General features: G+C 39.7%; 1 protein-coding gene across 1 annotated transcript in view; it reads left to right on the top strand.

Annotated features, from left to right (window-relative positions):
* Positions 1-20,971, top strand: part of LOC115806995 (A disintegrin and metalloproteinase with thrombospondin motifs 19-like) — a 46,194-nt gene extending 25,223 nt beyond the window's left edge. The window contains exons 13-22 of the mRNA XM_030767852.1: positions 4,216-4,343; positions 4,598-4,718; positions 5,666-5,746; positions 6,824-6,981; positions 9,667-9,829; positions 10,179-10,314; positions 13,942-14,146; positions 15,330-15,482; positions 18,160-18,337; positions 20,820-20,971. Of these exons, the coding sequence (XP_030623712.1) occupies positions 4,216-4,343; positions 4,598-4,718; positions 5,666-5,746; positions 6,824-6,981; positions 9,667-9,829; positions 10,179-10,314; positions 13,942-14,146; positions 15,330-15,482; positions 18,160-18,337; positions 20,820-20,971 (1,475 nt within the window). The remainder of the gene's footprint in view (positions 1-4,215; positions 4,344-4,597; positions 4,719-5,665; positions 5,747-6,823; positions 6,982-9,666; positions 9,830-10,178; positions 10,315-13,941; positions 14,147-15,329; positions 15,483-18,159; positions 18,338-20,819) is intronic.
* Positions 20,972-21,488: the final 517 nt, after the last annotated feature.

Here is a 21,488-nt window from a genome sequence, read left to right on the forward strand (position 1 = left end):
AAATAATTCATAACATTGTTATTAAGAATTCAGGGCTCAAGAATCATGTGGATAGTCACAAATTTAGCAATAAATAATATCTGAAGGAATTTCTGTAGTCCTTAGTTAGTAGAGCTTGTCTTTAGGAAGAAAAACAAGCAGGCATGGATGAAATATTATATGGTTTAATAATGTTGATCAAGCACAGACAATTAAACTGAAAGTATACAAACATGTACATAAGCGTAGCTGTGACGAGCAATTCCCCGCATCCAAGAAAAACACAGGAAACTGTGTTGCTGGGGATGTTATGGGTGGCCATTGTGTCAAGCTTTGTGATTATCAGGGGAGTATATGTTTTAAGACTAATGAAGAATTGTGCATGTAGATTCCACAGCTGTTTGCAAGCATGTAGATAGGAGTAAGATTTCATCAATTACGTTGGATTAAAATCTCTCAGATTTTGTCCTAAGCCAGAGCCACAATTTATATTGTAGATTTAGGTCTTGCTAAAGCTAGCTGCCTTTAGCTTTCTTATTGGCATTTAAATAGTTTTGGTCTATAAATGATTCATGAATTGTACATTTACACATTGCAATATTATGACATTTTAGTCGGTATATGGCTTAATATCACAGAACAAGATAACATAAATGATTAATTGAAATGCTTATGTTGAAACGTTGCAGGGGCCTGCAAACATTCAGAGAAGGTATTTGATCTCAGAATATCTATTAGATAGCTTTTCTATTTATCAGTGAGCGTTGTAAACCTTGTCAGTTTGCAGGTCAAGAGCTGAGGGTATTAAGGAAAAATTAATTTCACCTGTTTCTTTTGCTCTTAAATAGTGATAAAATATGATTTTTGTCAGAATGTTTATCATGGTTTTTAATGGTTTATGATGGTTTATCAGTTTCATATTAGTATGGCAGCACAAACAGAATAAAGCATAATTTGTCATGTACACTTGAGATGAAACTTGTGTGTGACCGTTATGCACATTATTGGTACTACAGGCAAATCTACAATATCCTTCATGAGAAAAGGGATCCATGTCACCATTTTCCACAAATTGACTACCTGTCACTAGGCAATCATATGATAGATTTGTCTGGTCCTATCTTATGCTATCTTATGTTATGCAGTTAGCCTCCAGCCCTGTAAGCCTGCATAGTCTGGTAAGTTCCAAAACTTACAGCCACCCAAAATGAGGAGGAGGAGGAAGACGAAAGAAGAAGAGGAGGACGAAGAAGAAGAAGAAGCAGAAGAAGAAGAGGAATAAGAAGTAGATGAAGAAGAAGAAGAAGAAGAAGAAGAAGAAGAAGAAAAGCTACTCAGTACCCTCATCTACAGGGTTTTAGCTGCTTTGCTGGTTGGACCCCTAATAAAGACAAACACATGAATATAGTAATGATGTGAATTTTATTCCAGCAGGGATAATTAATCCAGCAAAACTACAAGGCATGTTAGAAATCACACAGTGATTAAAAGAAAAGAAGAATTAATGGCTATATCTTGTTGTTCTAATTACAGTCAGATAGTGGTCATCAGTGGAGCTAACTCAGCTGCCATGCACATGCTGTGGAGAAAACTGGTTAATGACGCTCTAGCTGATAATTGACTTGTACTTCACTGCCTGGAACCTAGTCTTTTAAGGCAAGAAGATCATTAATGAGGTAGAGGGGATTAGATCCCACAGAGGTCAAGGTCACAGGTCACGGTAACTCTAGGGTCACAGAGTCTGAGACCTGAGACTGGAGTACTGAGTTTAGCTTTGGTTTTAGTTGCTGAGTTGTGCAAAGCACGAATACTTCAGTATCTGAAATCAGTGAAGGAGTAGATATTGTAATAAATGGACAGAATCCTAAGATTCAGTCTGGGTATTGATGCTTGGAGATGTTACGTAACACCAGCTTTTGGCAACCACAGCTCAATGCATAAATGTATGTTTCAGTTGTTGGAAGGCTGAATAGAAATTCTGAGACTGTTACAGTGGAGGTGGAGGAGACTTTCCACTCCCTTTCTCACTGTCATCTCCGTTGAGAGTTTATGACCATATGCAGTTTGCAACACACAGGGCTCAATCGTATATCATTTGCAAGATGTATTTCTTGATACCTGTCATGAATTTGGCAATCCAATAACACCAAACTCTTACATCCATGGCAAGTTTAGTGTAGATGTCTAGGTGTTACATCTGTGACACTTGCATCTGTAAGGGTTTACATTTCCAGACATTTTTACACACACCTAGATTGGTTTTACTCCTAGACACAGTAATCCACAGGATGTGTGGTACTGAGGGTATTTATATACTTTGTCCTCAGATCTGTTGGATACACATACAGTGTAATCCAAACACAGTCAATATGAGGAATTCAAACCTAATCTAAGCTCTTGAGCTCTGAAATCCACAACATTTACAAAGGTTGCGATGGAAATTCTGTAGCTTTGCAATTTTGAATAAGAGTTTACTTGGATGGTAAGACATATATAATAGCAAGATCCCATGAGTGTACAGTTCGCCAGCTGGAGGTTGAATTGCACTGACCCTTTATTTGTGCTATAGCAGACTGGGTGATAACCTAGTGGCCTAACAAAAGCACACTAATGTTCTTAAGGATGAAGATTAAAAGTTTTACTTGAAAGCTTGTCTATTATGTCACATCAGGATTGATGTCGTCCAAGAAATGTTTCAGGAGAGCAATTAGTTTCCTCTGGGTCCTGTTTAACTGAATAAGGGCATGTCTTCTGAACATATTTCCTGATGTAAACATTTTGACTACTGATGATATAAAGATGGACGAGAGTGTATTTTTATGAGTTGAGAAGATCGCTCATGTCCAGACGGTCTCTGTTTAAAACATCATTACTGTTCCAAACAATATGTGATTCCTGAAACATGGGAAATACCTCTAGAAGCTACTCCAGTGCTCTATTACCAGACTTTTGCACTCTGATCTAAGGCACAGGTATCCTACATTTTACAGTAAATGGGGAGACATCCATACCCATCTGAAGTTATTAAATCTCAGGTGATGAGCAGTCATTCAGGATTTTGAAAGCTTCAAAAGGATTTTTTTTAATCATTGAAATAGGTAAATGGAACTCCATCTGTCTCGTTTATAGCAAATGTGTCTTAATCATATATTTGTGCAGAACAGGTGACAGAAACAAAGATGCTAAAATAACTATGACGTGGATCTCAGCTGTAGTGTGAGTCCCCAGGGATGACTTGGGGAAGAGCGTTCTACACCCTTACACCAAGTTAAGCTTGAAAACATGGCTCTATATATTCTTAATTTTAACAGAGCCTATCAGAGAATGGAAAGAGGATTTTTACAGTCTGATTTGGCATGAGGAAATGTGTTATGACTTTGATTTTGGAGACTAACTGATGCCGTAATTGCTCATTAAATCAATCAGAGCTTTAACCTGTTCAACTTAACAAGATAAACAAGAGACAAGATAAGTATACAGGAGAGAACAGGTCAACATGCCACAACACTCCTCATAGTATTTGAAGTAGAGGGTCAGGAGCCCAGTGGTATGGGCCCAGTGGAGATGAGGTGGATATGTAGGGATAGGCCCAGATTCACAATCAGGTATAACAATAAGCTGAGAATCAAAACAAGTTAAATAGAATATCTGATTCTCCATTCTCAGTTTACCTGCTTACATTTACCGAACTGCACTTCACTAAATGTAACCTCTGCCTTCAGTTTTGCCTTCAGGTTGTAAGGTGCTGTTTTTTTTTTTTTGTAATCGAGTTTGCAACTAGCTAGAAGTATGTTCAACAGCAGACAACTGCATTATAACTACATTTCAATGCAGCACATGTGATGCTGCCAGCAGAAGAATAACAAAGAGAGTGGAGCACTTGTGTCATCGTAGTATGAACTTTGCCATATTCAATGCTTCAGTAATATTTAATGTGCCAATAGCTGTGTAGTTGAGAACAAAGAGAGTCTAAGGATCCTCAGTATACTTACCAGCCATGTCCCTGTAATACATGTATTTCTTGGAAGCAGTGCATAAGCATATGGTTTGTGTTGTTCTATGTTTAAAGCAGGTCTTCCTCTCAGGGCCCTGCTTTGTGTCAGGCCTAGGGTGATGCAGGAATGGCTTATGTCTCTCCTGCTCTGATCTCACAAACAGCGGAGGGCGCTAAGAGAGCCACATATTGACTCATGGATCTTTCTCATTTCTTCCCCTCCCCTCCGCCTACCCCTACAGAGAAGCCCTGTACCCTTTTTTGCTCCTCCTCTGGCAGGGAACAGCCTGTCCTGTTGGCAGACAAAGTCCTGGATGGGACGTCATGTGGCCCCACTGAGTCAGGCATGTGTGCGAATGGGACTTGTCAGGTATGACCCACATTGGCAGCGCAAGTGTATACACTTCTCATTGCTGGCACAGTCTTGATTAAGTCACAGGGTATTTTAATATCACTTTAGTGTCTAATAACGCAGGAGTTTGTGGGCAAGTGTTTATGGATAAACTGTCATGTTTACCTACTTCACTGCGCCTATTGGTGGAGACAGTTTATAGAGAGAAGAAAGAAACTCTGTCTGAGGGTATGGGTTTATCTGTCTGTTTCCTCTTCTGCACTGTTGTACAGAAAGTGGGCTGTGATGGAATCCTAGGTTCTCTGGCCAGAGAGGACCACTGTGGGATCTGTAATGGGAATGGCAAGACCTGCAAAGTCATCAAGGGCGATTTCAACCACACCCATGGAGCTGGTATGACTTCATCCACTGGCACATGCTGATGCATGTACTGCCTCGTGCTTGGTCAGTCTTACCCTCAACCAGAGAGTGCTTGTTATGCAGTAGGGTAATAAACTGTTTATTACGTCCATAAAATGTGGCAAGCAGAAATCATACCAAGATCCGTTTTGAAATCTTTTTCTCTTAAAACCTTGTCTAACATTATATCATTCATGGAGTTATATTCACTTTACACTGGTTTGGAAAACAGCAAAATTACCTCCATCTGCATACTGTAAAATCAAGATTAGCATATGGCGCATTACCTGTGAAATTGATATATTACAGTACATGTTGGCCTTGGGCTACATTTTGCATCCTTGATATGTACCCTAATGTTTGAACAGTATTAGTGATAAAGTGAAAGAAAAGACAGCACTGTTTCTGTAGAGGTTTTATTGAGTTGATTAAAAACATGTTTGTAATGAGTTTAGTGAGAGTGTATATCTCTTATAGTACTCCTCTCTGTTGCAGTTTACATTGAATTGTAAGGCACAGGGCCTCTCTTTAGTGTTTTGTACTGGCAGCACTTGAGATCACAGAATTTGTGTAAAGTGGTTATTGTCAAATGAGGTGCATGGCTCTGCATCTAAATGAGGATGAAAGGCAAGGTTTGTGATGCTAGTCCATTTAATGATGCCTTGCAGTTCTTATTTATGACTGTCTTGACTTCTTAAAGGGGTTTGATACACTGAGGACCTGTATTCATACAAGTTCACACTTCTGTTATCAGTGATCCTCAACTGATCTTCAGTAATGTGACAAATTTAGAATCACTACATTTGTAATTTAGTAATGTTTAATTGATAACTTTTTGATTTACCAGTTCATAAATTTTGTGACTGAATTTAAAATGGTTTGATCTGATAGAGACATATTTGTGATGTTAGGTGTTGGCAGTGTGCTCTGTTCTGTCTCAGGTTATGTGGAAGCAGTCGTCATCCCAAAAGGAGCCAGGAGAATACGAGTTGTTGAGGAAAAACCAGCCCAGAGCTACCTTGGTATGTTTTTGGTACACATGTGTATGTGATGTAATGAATGTGTGATTATGTGAAATTTTCTTACATCTTCTTACACCTAGCTATTAATGATAATTTTCTGTTTTAAAAACCTAGACTTGAGGAACATCTTAGTGCGGCTAATACCAGATACAAGCACCGTTAGTTATTCCATTCTGATGAAAATTCACTGTGAATTACTATGCTGAGAAAGTTAATATGAACCTGGTAATACAGCTGACTCTTACATAAGGACTACTACATAAATATTGAATTAATGTCTATGTCACTAAAGGTAAATGCTTCATCCAAATAAAAACCAATGCAGATGCAGCTGCCCCATACAAACATTTTCTGGCCCTCTCTCTCCCTCCCTCTCTGTCTGCCTGTCTGTCTGTCTGTCTGTCTGTCTGTCTGTCTGTCTCTCTCTATCTCTCTCTCTCTCTCCTCTCTCTCTCTCTCTCTCATATCATCTGTCACTGATTGAGTTCTGAGAGAGTTGTTTAATATGTGTCAGCTGACCGGAGGCGCTGGCCTCATGTGAAGGGCATTGGGGATTGCTGCCAGTCTGAGCTCACTCTCTTTTTCATGGGTAGATTAAGCCAAGACTGCTGTGCTTCGATCATGCAAGCGCTGCCCCAACCCTGGCCCCAGTCACTCCAAGGATGCTAATCTGCCTTGGGCAGACAGAGGCAGGGCGAAAAATTCCAAATGCAGCAAGACAAGACACTGATTAGATTAGCTCAATCTTCAGCAGTTCAGCTGTCTCTAGATGCAGCTTTGTTTTGTTACAAAAAGTTTTTTGCAACAACAAAAATGCCAGTAAAGATGACTACAGATATGAAAGAATGTTTAATGTTGCTCCTCACTTCAAAAGTTTTAAGCTCTGACCATTGTTACTTGATTGTTACTTGTTTGCATCTTATGTCTCAATCTGTTTACACAATACTCTTTATTTACAAAATTCCACCAGCTGGTGTCCTTCGGCTCAGTGAAACATGAACGGTTTGAGCTCAGAGAGATCTCATAGTTTTGCCGTTACAACATGTCTGACAGCATTTGTGTTTGACATTTTTATAGCACTCAAAGACACCAGCAAGCACTCTATAAACAGTGACTGGAAGATTGAGCACCCGGGTTCCTTCAGCATCGCGGGTACCACTGTCCACTACGTCAGAAGAGGATTGTGGGAGAAAATGTCAGCCAAAGGCCCCACCACCTCACCATTGCATCTTATGGTGAATGACACAGTTCCGTTAGACAAACATTTACTGATATGCACGTACTGACCACGCAGTGCTCAACGGTATGCTTTGTAAGTGGAAAAAAATGGCATGGACAGTTGCTGGCCAAATATGGAAATTGGCTTGCTGTCAAGATTCAGTCTGTTTACATTTAATATTCTTGAAACGAGCAAAGACGTAATGTTTTGCTGGTCACCTTGCTGTTTTTTAATCCATGCAAAATCTCCTGTTACCCCCTCACCCCCATTGTTATGTACCCATGTTCTGGTGAGAAACTACACCTTTCAGTTTACATTTGCGTAAAACTGTGTGCATTGCCAGTGCTGCAATCCACAGCAGACTGTTTTAGTCTTACTTTCCCCCTAAGTCTGATACGTTCAGGTAATCTCATGGTAATAACCTTTTCAAGTGAATCTCCATCATATGTTTCAGTCATTGACTATGCAATTGTGACATAAATTCTTTGGTAGAATTTGGGGGAGATGAAAATGAACAGCTGTGCAGTTGCTTTAATCAAGTAATTCCTTAGATTCCTTTCAACAGATTTATATATTTTTAATAGCTACACAACAAGCCTTGTGTCAGTTGGTTTTGGTAGAATATATTGAAAAACTGTTGCATATATCATTACAAAATCATCCATAATATATGGATCCAGTCGGATTTGGCAAGGGCGGTGTTCATGTTCCTCACCTTACTGGAGAGGTTAATCGGACCAATGGTGCTGAAGCAGAATTGAGCTGTGTGAACAAGCTGTAGGTCCAAGTGTTCGTTGACCTCATAAAAAGTAGTGTGTGGACAGCTTCTTCAGCACACTGTGCTTCAAGGGGTCTGTACTGCAGTGTTAATACAGTAGTAATGAGGTGGTCTGTGATGTAAATGTATGATTTTTCTGGTACAGGGCAAAAAGTTAAGATATAATGAGCTAGGTTATTAGTTGGCCATGCACTGTGCTTGCCCCATCAGATTAGTTTCATAACTCTAATAGGATTATCATCTGACAAGCCAGTCGCTAATTACATTAAACAAACACAGCAAGGTCTTAACTCAGTGAGGCTTGTTAAATTCAGTTCATTAAAGGAAAAGCCTGCCTGCATGGTTTTTCACTACATGATTTGCCTTTAACAATAGCATGAATGCTCATTGTACACGTGGCTTACTGGACCCTGTCAGCAATGCTTTACATCATACTTGAATTGTAATTCTTACAACATGTGTTTGTTTCTTTTTCTACATGCACAATAGGGCAAGTGTATTGAAAGATACATCAAGGCTAGCTACGACCCCCTGAGGTTTCACCCAGGGAAATAGTTTTCTTATAAGATAGTTCTTATACCTGAGTTACAGTATGGGTGCCCTATTAGTTATTTACCGTGAATAAAGGTGGACGCGCAGATTTCAACATGAAAAAGTATTTTGAAAGGCTAGATGAAAGTTTCAAAGAAAGGCTGCTTGTCAAAGAGAATTGATCTAGAAAATTGTAAAGGCAATGATGGCAAAGTGAAACAAAGAAAAGTTGATTATGATTATTATTTATTACAACCTTCTTACTCATAATATGTCAGTATAAAATATCAGTCTTTCTCTGTAACTGGTAGAGACAATCTTGTCCAGCACACTTCATCTAGCTATAATTACGCAAAGATTAATAGCCAGCTGCTGACTGGAGGCAGGTATAAATTTACAGAAACAGAACAAACACTCCAGTCCACATATATTCAGTGTAATCAACATTGTCATTCAGGAATGCAGTGAGAAAAACAATACCACTGAAAATATGCCCACCTCCTTTTCCTGGAAACCGTGCATAGCTCATATAATCAAATCCTTCATATATGCTGTAGCAAAGCAACAGGAATTGCTTTGTTATCGGAAATAATTATTTGGCTAAGAGGAATAAGCTGGTTAATCAAAGATCAGGTCAAATATGCACAATGCAGTCTCCACAGTGGTCGTCATTTTTAACCACTTTAACAATCTGCTTTTGACCGAACTTTTGACCAGCCTCCAACCTATAATACAAGCAAGCTTGTTGTGCCAGACCACAAATACTTAACAACACATTAGATAAAAAAGGTTTTGTACATGTAACAAAACTTAGTCTTAGCAGTGATATACTATGGACTATAGACATATATACGTATCTAAAGTCAACGCAACTATGTATCTGCACATGTGTCTGTCCTACTGATACTTTCAAAATATAAATAATTGTGTTAACAATTCAAAACTAATGGATTTAATGGAATACTGCACATCCTTATAACCAAATTGGAATGAGAACCAGTTTGGTTGGTGGACAGGACCCCAGGAGAGCACAAGCAGAGGGTGCACTTTTATAGCGCTGCTGTATTTGGCTAATAGCTGTTGCAAAAGATTAAGGGAAACAAGTAGTTGGCTGTCTTACTGGTCACAAATACAGTCTTAAAAATTAAGGTGATCTACCCAGGATGTCCTCACTACTGCATAATTTTACTTCTACTCTAGCACAACTGAATGTAATATTCTGAGGCCAGTTGGCACCTTGATTAACTAAATAAAGTGTGGTGGTGTAGTGTTGCATCAAAACCTAGATAACTTGTGGCCCTCTAGGTAGAGCATTGTTGATACCTGCTTTATAATCACAATTTCTGATGTCTGTCTGATAAATACCTAATGTTTGACTACTGAAAAATACAGGTGCTGCTCTTCAATGACCAGAACTATGGCATACACTATGAGTACACAATTACTGCAGAACCTACCAAGGAAGTGGAGAGTGGGCCAGCTCTAACACCTAGTGAACCGCTCTTCATGTGGACACACTCAGGTTGGGAGGACTGCCATGTCGTCTGTGGAGGAGGTACTAATAGAAACTAATACGTTTTTCCTAACTTACATGACAGCTGATATTCATTTTAGCCCAACATTTAACTAATTAAGGGCTTGGTGATAGGTGGATTAAAGGAAACAGGTGTATTCATTCAGGGCCGGAAAGAAAATGTCAAGTAAGTTCCTAGGTTTTTAGTACTGCTGTGAGCTATCCCCTGCTGTGAGCTGCACCAGTAATTTTCAAATTAATCAATTTGACAGATACCATTAAAAAAGAAACAGAATATGAGAATATGACACAGGAACTTTAAACTGAAAATAGATCAAATGAACTCTGCTAGAGTAAACCTTCAACTTTGAAAGTTCCTTGTACTTTCCAGGGGAGAGAAAGACCATAGTGACCTGCAACAAGATTGTCAACAAGACCACTAGTGTAGTGGAAAACAGAAAATGCCACCATCTGACAAAACCACAGCCACAAGTACGGAAGTGCAATGAACAACCATGTTTGGCCAGGTCAGTGTTGATGTCTCACCGCACCCTGAAAACAATCATATTTAGAGGAGAAAGTCATACATGTCTGTAAATTTTTGGAAGACAGTATTTTCACTGACTCAGTGGCTCATGAAACCATGGGATATTTTTTTTGCCCATGCCACTTTATGGCCTCAGCTGGATGTCTGATTGTTTTATCATTTAAATCTTACAGAACACCAGAGTAATCACCAATTTTCCCTTATGAGTTTGCATTTCTTGTTTCCATACTACAATATATCTAAAGTTTGCTGAAGCTTGCCATAAAATGTAATGTGTCTTTTTTCTTCTTAAGTGTGCTTAATTTTGCTGATTAGCAGTTCTTCTGCCATTGAAACAATACTGCTTATTGCTGATTTTCACTCGAGCAAAATTAATATATTATGTGAGAATATATTTAAATGCTTCTAGAATATGAGTGTCACCTTCCCACACTGAGATGATAAGTGTAATCTGAAACATCTACTAAACTAAAAGCTCCTTGCAATGCTTTACCATGAAAGAATTATGGTGATTGGGATGTGCAGCCTGAAAGACATAGACCCACCACTGCAGGATACTTTTCCTGGTGAAGTCGATTTTGGCTTGACCAGGCGTCTACATAACAAGTTGGCAGGGTTCGTGGTGATCAATTGACAGGGGATGATCACTGCTACAGTGACTCCCACTGGTTGGTTCAATTTACAATTAACAATTTAGTTATTTGGCAGACGCTTTTTACCAGAGCGACTTACAATCGGTGCATCGGTCGGATTTCTAATACCTTCAACAGAGATCACAATAAGACTGAGCGTCAAATTGCCCCTTCGCTTTGCACCCCTGGAATACTTTGACAAACGCAAATACAAGACAAAGGTCCCCCCCCCCCCCCCCCCCCCCTAGGAAAGGGAGGTTAGGCATTGGGGGACAAGTGAGTTCTAAAGAGGTGGGTTTTCAGTTTCCTGCGGAAGATGGTAAGAGATTCCGCAGTCTTGACTGCATGGGGGAGGTCGTTCCATCACCTCGGGGCAATGGCGGAGAAGAGGCGTGGTCGGGAGGGGAGGCTGCCGGGTTCCCGGAGTGAGGGGACTGTCAGTTGCCTGGAGGTCGTGGAGCGGAGGGTCCTAGTTGGGGTGTATGGAGTTATAAGAGACTGAAGGTATGATGGGGCGGAGCCTCTTGTGGCCAGGTAGGCCAGCACCAGTGTCTTGAACTGGATGCGGGCTGCTACCGGAAGCCAGTGGAGTGCAGTAAGCAGTGGAGTGACATGAGAGTGCTTAGGGAGTTTGAATACCAGGCATGCAGCGGCGTTCTGCACGAGCTGGAGCAGCCTGATGGCGCAGGCTGGCAAGCCAGCTAGTAGAACGTTGCAGTAGTCCAGGCGAGAGATGACAAGCGCTTGGACCAGGAGCTGGGTCGCCTGTTCTCTCAGGTGCTAGATTAGTTGTTGATGGATCTGGGGAGCATAGCGTGAACCTCAACATGCATGTGCCTTTCCGGAAAAGTCCTCCGCGGCTGGGGGGAAAAAGAAGCGGTCAGCGATTCCACATGTACCGGAGCAGACATGTGGTAATCTATGCTCTCCCCAGCCAGTGTAGGGGCTGTGCAAGTGACAGGGAATAGATAAATAGAATCGGGCACTACTAAATTGAAAGAAAAGGTGATAAAAAGGCGAAAAAGAAAAAAAGAGCGTAAGACCAAATTCTGTGTAGCCTTTATCTGCCACTGAGGAGTAAAAGATATGCTCAATCTTTCAGAAGAAAATGGTCTACTCTTGTTGGATTTGTGTTAAGACTCAGCTGGTGCCAGGAGAGAGATGGAGCTTCCCTGATCTCTTGCTTATATATATATATATATATATATATATATATATATATCACAGGCAACCATAGGAAAGTATATGGGAATAAATCATGGATGTTCCGGCCACTGTAAAACTAGTCCACTGGATAAATTAATCCGATGAGTTTGAGTAGTACTCTTTGGCTTACTGAGAGAGAAGAAGAGAGTGTGAGATGTCAGGCATCATGATAAAGTTCTCTCTCACTGATCTGCCACTGCCTTACCACTTTCTTGCCCCTCTCATATGCACCCTTACTCAACAAATGCCAGACACGGCAGAGCTGTTCCTGACCTTCCCATCTGTAACCCAGATGCCTGTTATTCCTTTCATGTCATCATCTGTGCATATGCTGCCAATAGCATTGAGATTCTCCTTGTACCCTTCAGTGGGTCCTGCTATAGTTCATTAGGACATATTATGCAAGTCAGATAAACTAAGGTCAGGTTATCTTGACAAATTAACACAGTAAAAATTTGCTCTTCTTGTAAAAGGCAGACAATTATATAACACTGACCTTAAAACTGACACAGTTTGAATTTTGTCAATATATTTATGAACAGTATTCATCTTTGGATGCATACAATTCAAAAGACCCTCTTTTCAGTATCAGCTCAAAAGATTTAAACAGCTATGCCATGATCAGCTCAAAGATGTTCCGCACGTTTCTCTTCAAAAGATCTCTGTGACGACACAAAATTCACCTATGGATGCCAGACCATTACTGCAGAGTCCTTGGTTTGAATCCAGGTCTCGACAGGGCTTCTGGCTTGGCCAGGCATCCATACGCACACAACTGGCAGTGTTCATGGATGGTTTCAAATCAAATATCTGTCACTGTAGCACAACACCCATGACTGGTCAGGGTGCCACATTAGCACTGGGCAGATCTGCAGAGCATAGCATGAACCACTGCACTCATTATAGCATCTTAGAGAGGACCCACAGTCTGGAGGTAATCTGTGAACCTCCTGGATCAGCAAAGGAGTGCAAGTTGCAGAGAAGTAGCTGTGAAGGGACTGGCCACAACTAAACTGGGTGGAAAAGGGGAAAAATGCCCCAAGAAAAAAAAATGGCTTCATGTCTTGTTGATATTTTTCAAGCAGATAACTATTTCGTTCCTTTGAATGCTACCCATCTGGAATATACTCATTTTTTCTTAAGCTGGAACAATTCTGATTCTTATTCTCTCATGTCGTTATTTAAATTCATTCACTCGCCAGTGTATGTGGTGTAAGTCACTGTCTCACTGAGGGGAAGTGACACAGTCAATTCAGAGTTAAAATCTGATCCTTGCCACATTGTCTTGGAGTCCCTCTCACTCAGTAGTGGTCACTTGTAAGCACTTCTTTTCTAACCCTCTTCTCTGAGTGCTAGCTGCACTTGCCTTGAGTGAAGGGGAGACTTGCAAGAATCTGACTAATTAGACACTCCAAATTTGGCAGAAACTGCCACTCACTCCTGTCATAACTATACATGAATTAGGAAATGGTTTCTTCATATGGACAGAAGAACAAGCTCAAATCTTAATCTGATTTGTCTTACTCAGCAATTGTTGTAAACAATTCTCACGTTGAATCAAGTTAATTCCCACGATACGACAAGTTAACTGAATGCTGCAGTTCATCAGAAAGTCAGATTTCCCAGGAAATGTTTGTCCATTCGCATGAAAGTCAAAAAACATAATCACACAATTTTTTTTTCTAAATTTGTATATATGTCTGTCTTCTTAAATGCACCTCTGCATTTGTGTATATTTTAATGGGGTTTTTTTTCTCTGTGGCACTCAGATGGATGATGACAGAGTGGACATCATGCTCCCGGACATGTGGTAAAGGTTCCCAGAACAGGCAGGTGGCTTGTACCTTGCAGCTTCCGAATGGCACCCTGGTCAAAGCTAAGGATCAGGACTGCACTGGCCCCAAACCTGCAGCCACACAGCGTTGTGAAGGCCAGGACTGCTTAACAGTGTGGGAAGCTGGCGTGTGGTCAGAGGTACAGTCTCATCAAGAGCTAATTCATTGGGAATTTGGAGCACTGTGCTGCAGAGATATAGACTCTTTCAGCTGGGTCAAGATTTCTTTGGTCTGTAAAGAGCACCTGCAAATAACTCAGATTGGCCTGGCTGCCAGCAGTCCCTTCACTCTCCTCATCTGGAGACCTCTTGGCACTGGACAAAAGGAGCCCAGCCTCAGCTCTGTCTCAACAGTGTTGATAAGGAGAAATCTAGAATAGTCATCCTATTCATGTTCCTCCAAATTCTTGTTTTGAGGATTTTCTGACCGTGGCCAAATTACGGAAGTCCTACATGAAACCACATGAATCTTGTTATGTAATATGACTGATAATATTAACAGTAAATGTGCTTATTTGGTCCGTTGGCCTTCAAATACAGGTTTGTAATGTCTGTGGTGTACGATGATGGAGATGGTTAGGGTTAGCCAGGTTTGAGAAGCTGAGGGATTAGAGGAGTATCCGTTATACCCATGATCTCTTAACTGTAACTATTTAGATGTTTGTGGTTTCAACATTAGTATACGGGTATAAAGTGTATTTAAAGTCATCATGTGTATTTAAAGTCACCACGGGTATAACAGTTATTACCAAACACTCACCTTAGCTTACATTAACTGAAAAAATTAAATGTATGTATTGTTTAACTGTACAAAAAAGTTGCAAGCTAGGCCAATGTGTGAATGCAACTAATCTGTCATGGGGTAACCATGCACCTTATTAAGAGCCATAGTGGTTAAGAGCCATATAGAGACCTCTAAGTCTTATGGCTGTCTCATTTCAGTGTAATGAATAATATCACCATAGCATATTCATTTGCCCATCTATAAAGCTAAATAAAGACACAGTAGGGGACATTTTCATTGAAAATCTGTTTATCATCCACTTCCTCTCTCTCTGTTGAAGACTATGAGTTAGTAGCACCTTAACCAAAGGTTATGAAAGCTCCATAACTCATCTTCAGAGGGGGGAGGAGGAAACATGGAAGGTCTAAAACAAAACATCTGCTGACACCAGGGGATGTGTTTTTGGTTGGGCAGTCAAAATCTCAAGTTTTTGGCGGGGGAGGAGGTCAGAACAGAACTCTGACAGTTAGAAATGGGATGTAGAAAAAATCCTGGGAGGGGGTCCTGCTGCCAGCATCAGACATATATTTGTGTTACAGTGCTCAGTGAAATGTGGACGGGGGGTGAGGCATCGACTGGTAAAGTGCACCAATCCGCGCAAGAAGTGTGACCTTACAACCTTTCCCCATGAAGTGGAGGAGTGTGAGGATTATTCAAAATGTTACATCTGGAGGACAGGTGACTGGGCCAAGGTGAGTCCTGCACATTTGGCCACTTTAAGTTACAATATGGATAGTATGCAAAGCAAATTCAATTATATTCTTAAAAAGTGCTTGTAAAGCAAATTATCTTGTCAAATTGCTTGGAGGTGGTTTTTAACAGGCACCACAATACTTTGATAACTTTTTCTTTCCACTACAGAAGGATATAGTTAACAAACTTAAATGTGATGCTTTTAATAATGTTTTATTTGGATATTTAATTGCAACAATTGCTTTCTTCCAGTACTGCCTAACATAGCCATAGTTGACAATGACCCACAGCTTTTCACCTGTACTGATCACAGTCCATCAGCTGAAAAAGCAAAAGACAAAAAGGGCACAAACTGAAAAGTACTATACTAGGGTCACGCTCTCTAGTGCCACTAATGCTGATCAGACCAGTCCAGAACTATCTTTTATAATAGGAATTTTATACATATTATATTGCACTGGTCCCAGGAAGAGCTATCCGTTACCTTTTCTCAGCTACGCAAAGGTAACTATACAAAGCCCCAGTGAGAGAGTTGTTATTATTGATGTGATGGCTAACATGTAGTCACCAGGTATTGTGTTGAGGTATAAATGAAGGAGGACAAGCTACGTGAGCCAACTCAGTTTGAACTGTGACACTGATGCATACCATAATGGCATATTTATTTTGTATGTGCAACACACCATGAATCTCCTAGAATCTCCTACATTTTGGAGACGCTCAGTATGTTAGCATAAGCAATAAGGAGGCAAAAATGGTCTATCCAACTTTTTCAGTCAGTGATGAAAACAGGTCTGATCCTTTACATGTTGTTCTGGATCCAGCTGCAGCAGCTGTCTGTTATATAAACAATCACTCCAATGAAAATGCATTATGAAGCAGTGGTATGAGAAGCCAGTGGACGAAAGCTTATGGTCCTTGTCTCAGAAGTTGTTTCGTTTTCGTTCACCAAAAGGAGCAAATGGGAAGGGATTTCAGAAAAGGGATTACATGGATCTATGTGTCTGGCTCTGTCACCTCTCATCTCAATACATTCTGTTTAAACTCACTGTGTCTTAGCTGAATTGGAAGTAGTCAAGTCCCAGCTCTTGTGTTTGGTTAGCTGCTAGTCAGTCCAAAGCTGGTCTTTCACTTACACCTTGGCAGGGCTGTTACCCAAAGGCTTTGGCAGGGTTAGTTTCACAGTGCTTTATAGCTCCATAAAATAATAAGTCCGTTAAATGAGTCAGTGTATGACTGACATTATCCTGGCATTGGTTATGGTAACATGTTTAGAAAAATGTCTGCATGAAAAAGTGCTCGTTTAGGCTTTTCAGGGCCATCTGTGGGTGCATGGGATCATATGATTTGGATGCATTATTGGGTTGTTGGAATATCGTGAGGTAAATGTGATTTAAGAAGCTAATTCTGATTGGTAAAGGTGAAGCAGAGAGTTGAAAGAGGTCTCCAGAACCAAGTATAGTGGATTCCATAAAACATCGGCAAGTTTTTCTGATCTCCAATGTGATTTAATTTCTGCTTTATTTTCCTGACTAAGGTCCAGATTCAAACAATCACTTCTAGTCATTTCTTTTCCTTCTAAATTACCACAGAAACCACTATAGTCCAACTGTGTCATAGCTGTAATACATACAATGATTCCTTGCCAAATTATCATCCAAACATCGTAAAGTGGTAAAAATAAGAATTCCACTGGAATACCAAATTGTCATAGCTACAGCTCCAAAGTCAAATTTTTATTTTGACAGCAAATAGCCTTGTTTGCATACACACAATTAGAGCTGCACATTTCAAATTGTTATTGTAAGTAATATTTACTATAGCAACTCAGACATGTCTTTATGTGCTATTTTGTAGGTCTTTACCCTTTTAGGAAGTAAGTCTTTGCTCCTCACTGTGGAGAGTTTATTATTTTTAACCAGAAAACATAAATGCTTTTCTGCGTATTCTTATGTAACTAACACGTTTTAGAAGGTTCTGTGTCCTTCTGCTGCGTGTATTACAAAGTGTGTAAATATTTCTATTGTTCAGGGGGAAGACTGTGAAAACAATGTACAGTTTGTTCAACCAAAGCTCCCTAGCAGCTTGGGAGACATAAAAAAGAACATGTTAAAAAAAAAAAAGCTCTTTAGTCTTGCCTCAGAGTGATCCTTGAGAGCAAGCTTGTGCCTCATCTTCACTCTCCAAAGAACCAGGATTTACTAGAACCACTTAAGAATCTAACATTTCAATGTCTCAGAGATTCTTTTTTGTGTTGTTTCTGATTATCCTAGATACTCATCCCAGTCTTTAGACAGCCAACCAACCAAGTGTCCAGCTCTTTAAAAAAATCTGTGTAAATTTTAGCTGTAGATTTTCAGATACACTGTCATTCATAAGCATGATGAGATATGTATCAATTACACATTACCTTCTTTAATGTCCGTGTTATTATGATCATGGTGTTTCATTTGACAACACAGAGAGCATTTAACATTTGAGTTAAATATGTTTATTTAAGTAAAAAAGATTAAAAGTGTAAATGAAATTTGCTTTTTCTCCTTTAGCATTCAAATTTTCTAATTAAATGCGTAGTAATTTTTTTCATTAAAGGTCTGATGAAATGCAGCCATAATATACAGCATAACCATGGCCCTGTATTATGTCAGTGACTGAGTCATTGTATGGTCTCTTCAGTGTTCAGTCACCTGTGGGAAAGGCATGCAGTCACGCGTCATACAGTGCATGCACAAGATCACAGGGCGCCATGGCAATGAATGCTTCTCATCAGAGAAACCTGCTGCATACCGACCCTGCCAACAGCAGCTATGCAACAATAAGGTCAATGTCAACACTATCACTTCTCCACGATTGGGTAAGCACAACGTGTCCTGCTTAGCCACCATTTTTGTGTTATTGTGACATGTCATTCAAATCAGCAGATCGTTACAGTCTTGCTCATACAGATGATATTAAAATGTTTCTTTAATTCTGCTCACGTTGGTTTGTTTTTGCTTTTTTGTGCTTACCTAAACCTCATCTCACTTCATTTGTCCACTCAAAGACTCCATTAATAAAGGAGTCAATTTTCAAACTGTTCAGTCTGCAAAGGGAACCAGCTGGACTTGCAGAATGTTCTATCATTTGTCACACCCAGCTGCATTCCAGTGACTGTTTAGATTTTCCATCTGTTAGCAAGTTATCTTGAACTCATTTAGAGTCATGGTTTAAATGCTAATTGCTGAATACTGACATGGAAAATTTGAACCCTTTACATAACTGTGAAAATCCAAACAACTATATTTCAATGACTTCATGAAAACTGCATCTAAACTGTCAGATTACATCGGGTATTACACTGCTGAGTTTGGACACTGTCTGGATGATGTTATGCTCAACCACCTTAAGTGAATGACTTATGTTTGAGGCTGTTTTTCCCCCTTTTTTAAGCTGAGAGAGAACTATAGCATATGTCTTACAATGTTTAGAAAATAGTTATTTGAGATGCTAGAGACGCTCGGCCCCCTGGGAAGGAGATCTGATTTATCGTGAGGCACAGATGGGCGTGTTAGCACTGTCTGCTATGGCACAGTCTTTATAATTGGCATGAAACTGTTTGCAATGACAGGGCAGTCTAAATGCAGCTGCAGTCGGGCAAGTCTGTGGTACAATCTGGGGCCACTTTTTATACTTCCCTAAAGAAAAAGAGCTCGCCACGCTTATCCAATCCAAGCATCTGGAACACATGAACATGTGGCAGAGTTTTGTGCAGAATGTATTTTTCGTTGGCAGGTTAGACCCAGAATACATACAACTGAGCTATATTGTAGGCTCATTGTCTTCTTTTATTAACACAAACATCCTGTAGCATCTTCCAGGGTACTTATATTCAGTGACAGATATTTTAGGGAGAGCTTCTCTTAGAAAACTGATTTTCAAGCTCTCCTCTTTGTATATTTATGTAGATATTTATATTTATGTATTTATGTTTCAATTTGTGAATTAATGGTGACAGTGCAGCTTGGTACTCCGATGTCGAAGAGTTTACGAGTCGTCTCTTTGTGGGCTCATTGACTTCAGTAATGTCAACACAGCATCTTCCATGGAAAATAAGCTTCCTCAAAGGGTGGCCAGTGCAAATGGAATGTAACAGAGCAGAGATAATGCAACTTGTTTGGCTTAAAGAGGCTTGCACCCGTGTACCAGTGAGGAAAAGCAATAGCTCAACAACTCCCTGTGTGCTAGACTGAGATGAAAGGCAAGCCTTTTGATGATTTGTAGGGTGGGGAAGGTTTCTCTGCTATTTGGAGATAGTGGATGCCAAACTTAAATAAAAGTAATGGACAAATATGAAGCATAGATTTTAAGTTGTATTCTGTCTTCGCAGCAGACTTTGAAGATCAGCAGACCAAGTCTTTGCAGGACTTAAATGTCTGGCCCTTCAGTTGAAGTTGCTAAAATTCTAGAAGAATTGTTGTTGGGTTTTCTTTTTTAATAATACCAGTAATTCTTTTGAATACCTAATGGAATCTCCATTGAAACAGCTAATTATGCTGTTTACAATTGTTATTTGACCCAAGTGTCTTAGAAGCACTAATAAGGTCAAAAATGCAACTGGTGTGATATTTGGTGTGTGCATGTGTGTGTTTACAGTGCCCTGATATGACAAATCTTTGTCATTAATTTTCTGCCATAAGTACTCTAGATTTTAATTAGCTTTCCCAAACTTTAATTATGACAGGCTGCCCTCTGTTGGATAATGCATGACATTGCATACAATCATAATTTTTTTTTTCCTTTCCCATTTTTCTTTTCCTTTTCTTTAAAGCAAGTATGAACTAATGTTCATGTAGTAGTTCTAGATCAAACATCTGTTGTCTTGGAATATGATGTGTGCTTAGACAGTTGGTAAGTGGTTTCTTTTCCAGGGTCGCTTCACAAAACTGGTATTGTTCCAGAATTGAATGAGCTGTACCTTAAAGCAAGACTATAGTCCTGTGCTAATTTACATAAAAATCTAAACTAAATGCACAGTCAACAATAACAATTACAGTATGTGTACTTTATACCCTGCATTACGAAGTCACTCATAATTTCAATACACAACAATTTCTCTGAGTTTTCAAAACACCGTAAACCCCATTAAAACTGGGCTTTCCTAGCTTCAGAAATAAATTGAGAAATACTGGTCCATAAGATGCCAGGTTATGACCTGCTCTTTTTAAAATGATTTTTATAGACTTCCTGTACTGTATATGTTTTCCCCATGATTCTGATGAATAACATGGATATAATTTGATGTAATATAAATCCATGTAATCTGAAGTGAATCGAACAGCTGTCATGTCTCTTTCTAGCGGCGCTGACATTTAAGTGCCTGCGAGATCAGTGGCCAGTGTACTGCAGGGTGATCCGGGAGAAGAACCTGTGTCAGGACATGCGCTGGTATCAACGCTGCTGCCAAACATGCCGGGACTATTACGCACAAAAGATGCTACAGAGAAGTTGATCAACAAGTCTGAGAACCACTCCATAGCTTCTTTCTCATAGTTAAGATGTACACTTATTTATCCACACAACAGAAAGTTCACCTCCATTTCAACCAATCTGCTCTAGACTTAAGAACTATCATTAGCTTTTCACAACTGGTTATACCGATTTTTGTCAACTTATTTTAATGTACACTTAAAAGGTGTAAGGGGATACCTTTTAAACCTTTATGTGACTCTTGTTTGTTATGTATCGTTGCATCTCAGATCCATTTTTAGTGAAAGGTTCATAAAATGCTATATTTTCAATTTTCTTTTATTATACTGAATTAGTTCTAAATTAGTCGCATAGCCTTTCTGTGTGTAATTCATGGTCTACTGTTCAATTGACTTATCCAGTCAACTCAAGTCCTACAAAGGATAGGCTGAATCAAACTCCTCACTGGGATTTTGAGCAAGTTGTTTTACACAGCACATTAAACACATATGGCAAAGTCTTTGGGGGACTACTTGACGAGCACCTTTAGGTTGTCATAT

This window comes from Chanos chanos, chromosome 3 (assembly GCF_902362185.1).
Source record: "Chanos chanos chromosome 3, fChaCha1.1, whole genome shotgun sequence".
NCBI classification, from domain to species: domain Eukaryota; kingdom Metazoa; phylum Chordata; class Actinopteri; order Gonorynchiformes; family Chanidae; genus Chanos; species Chanos chanos.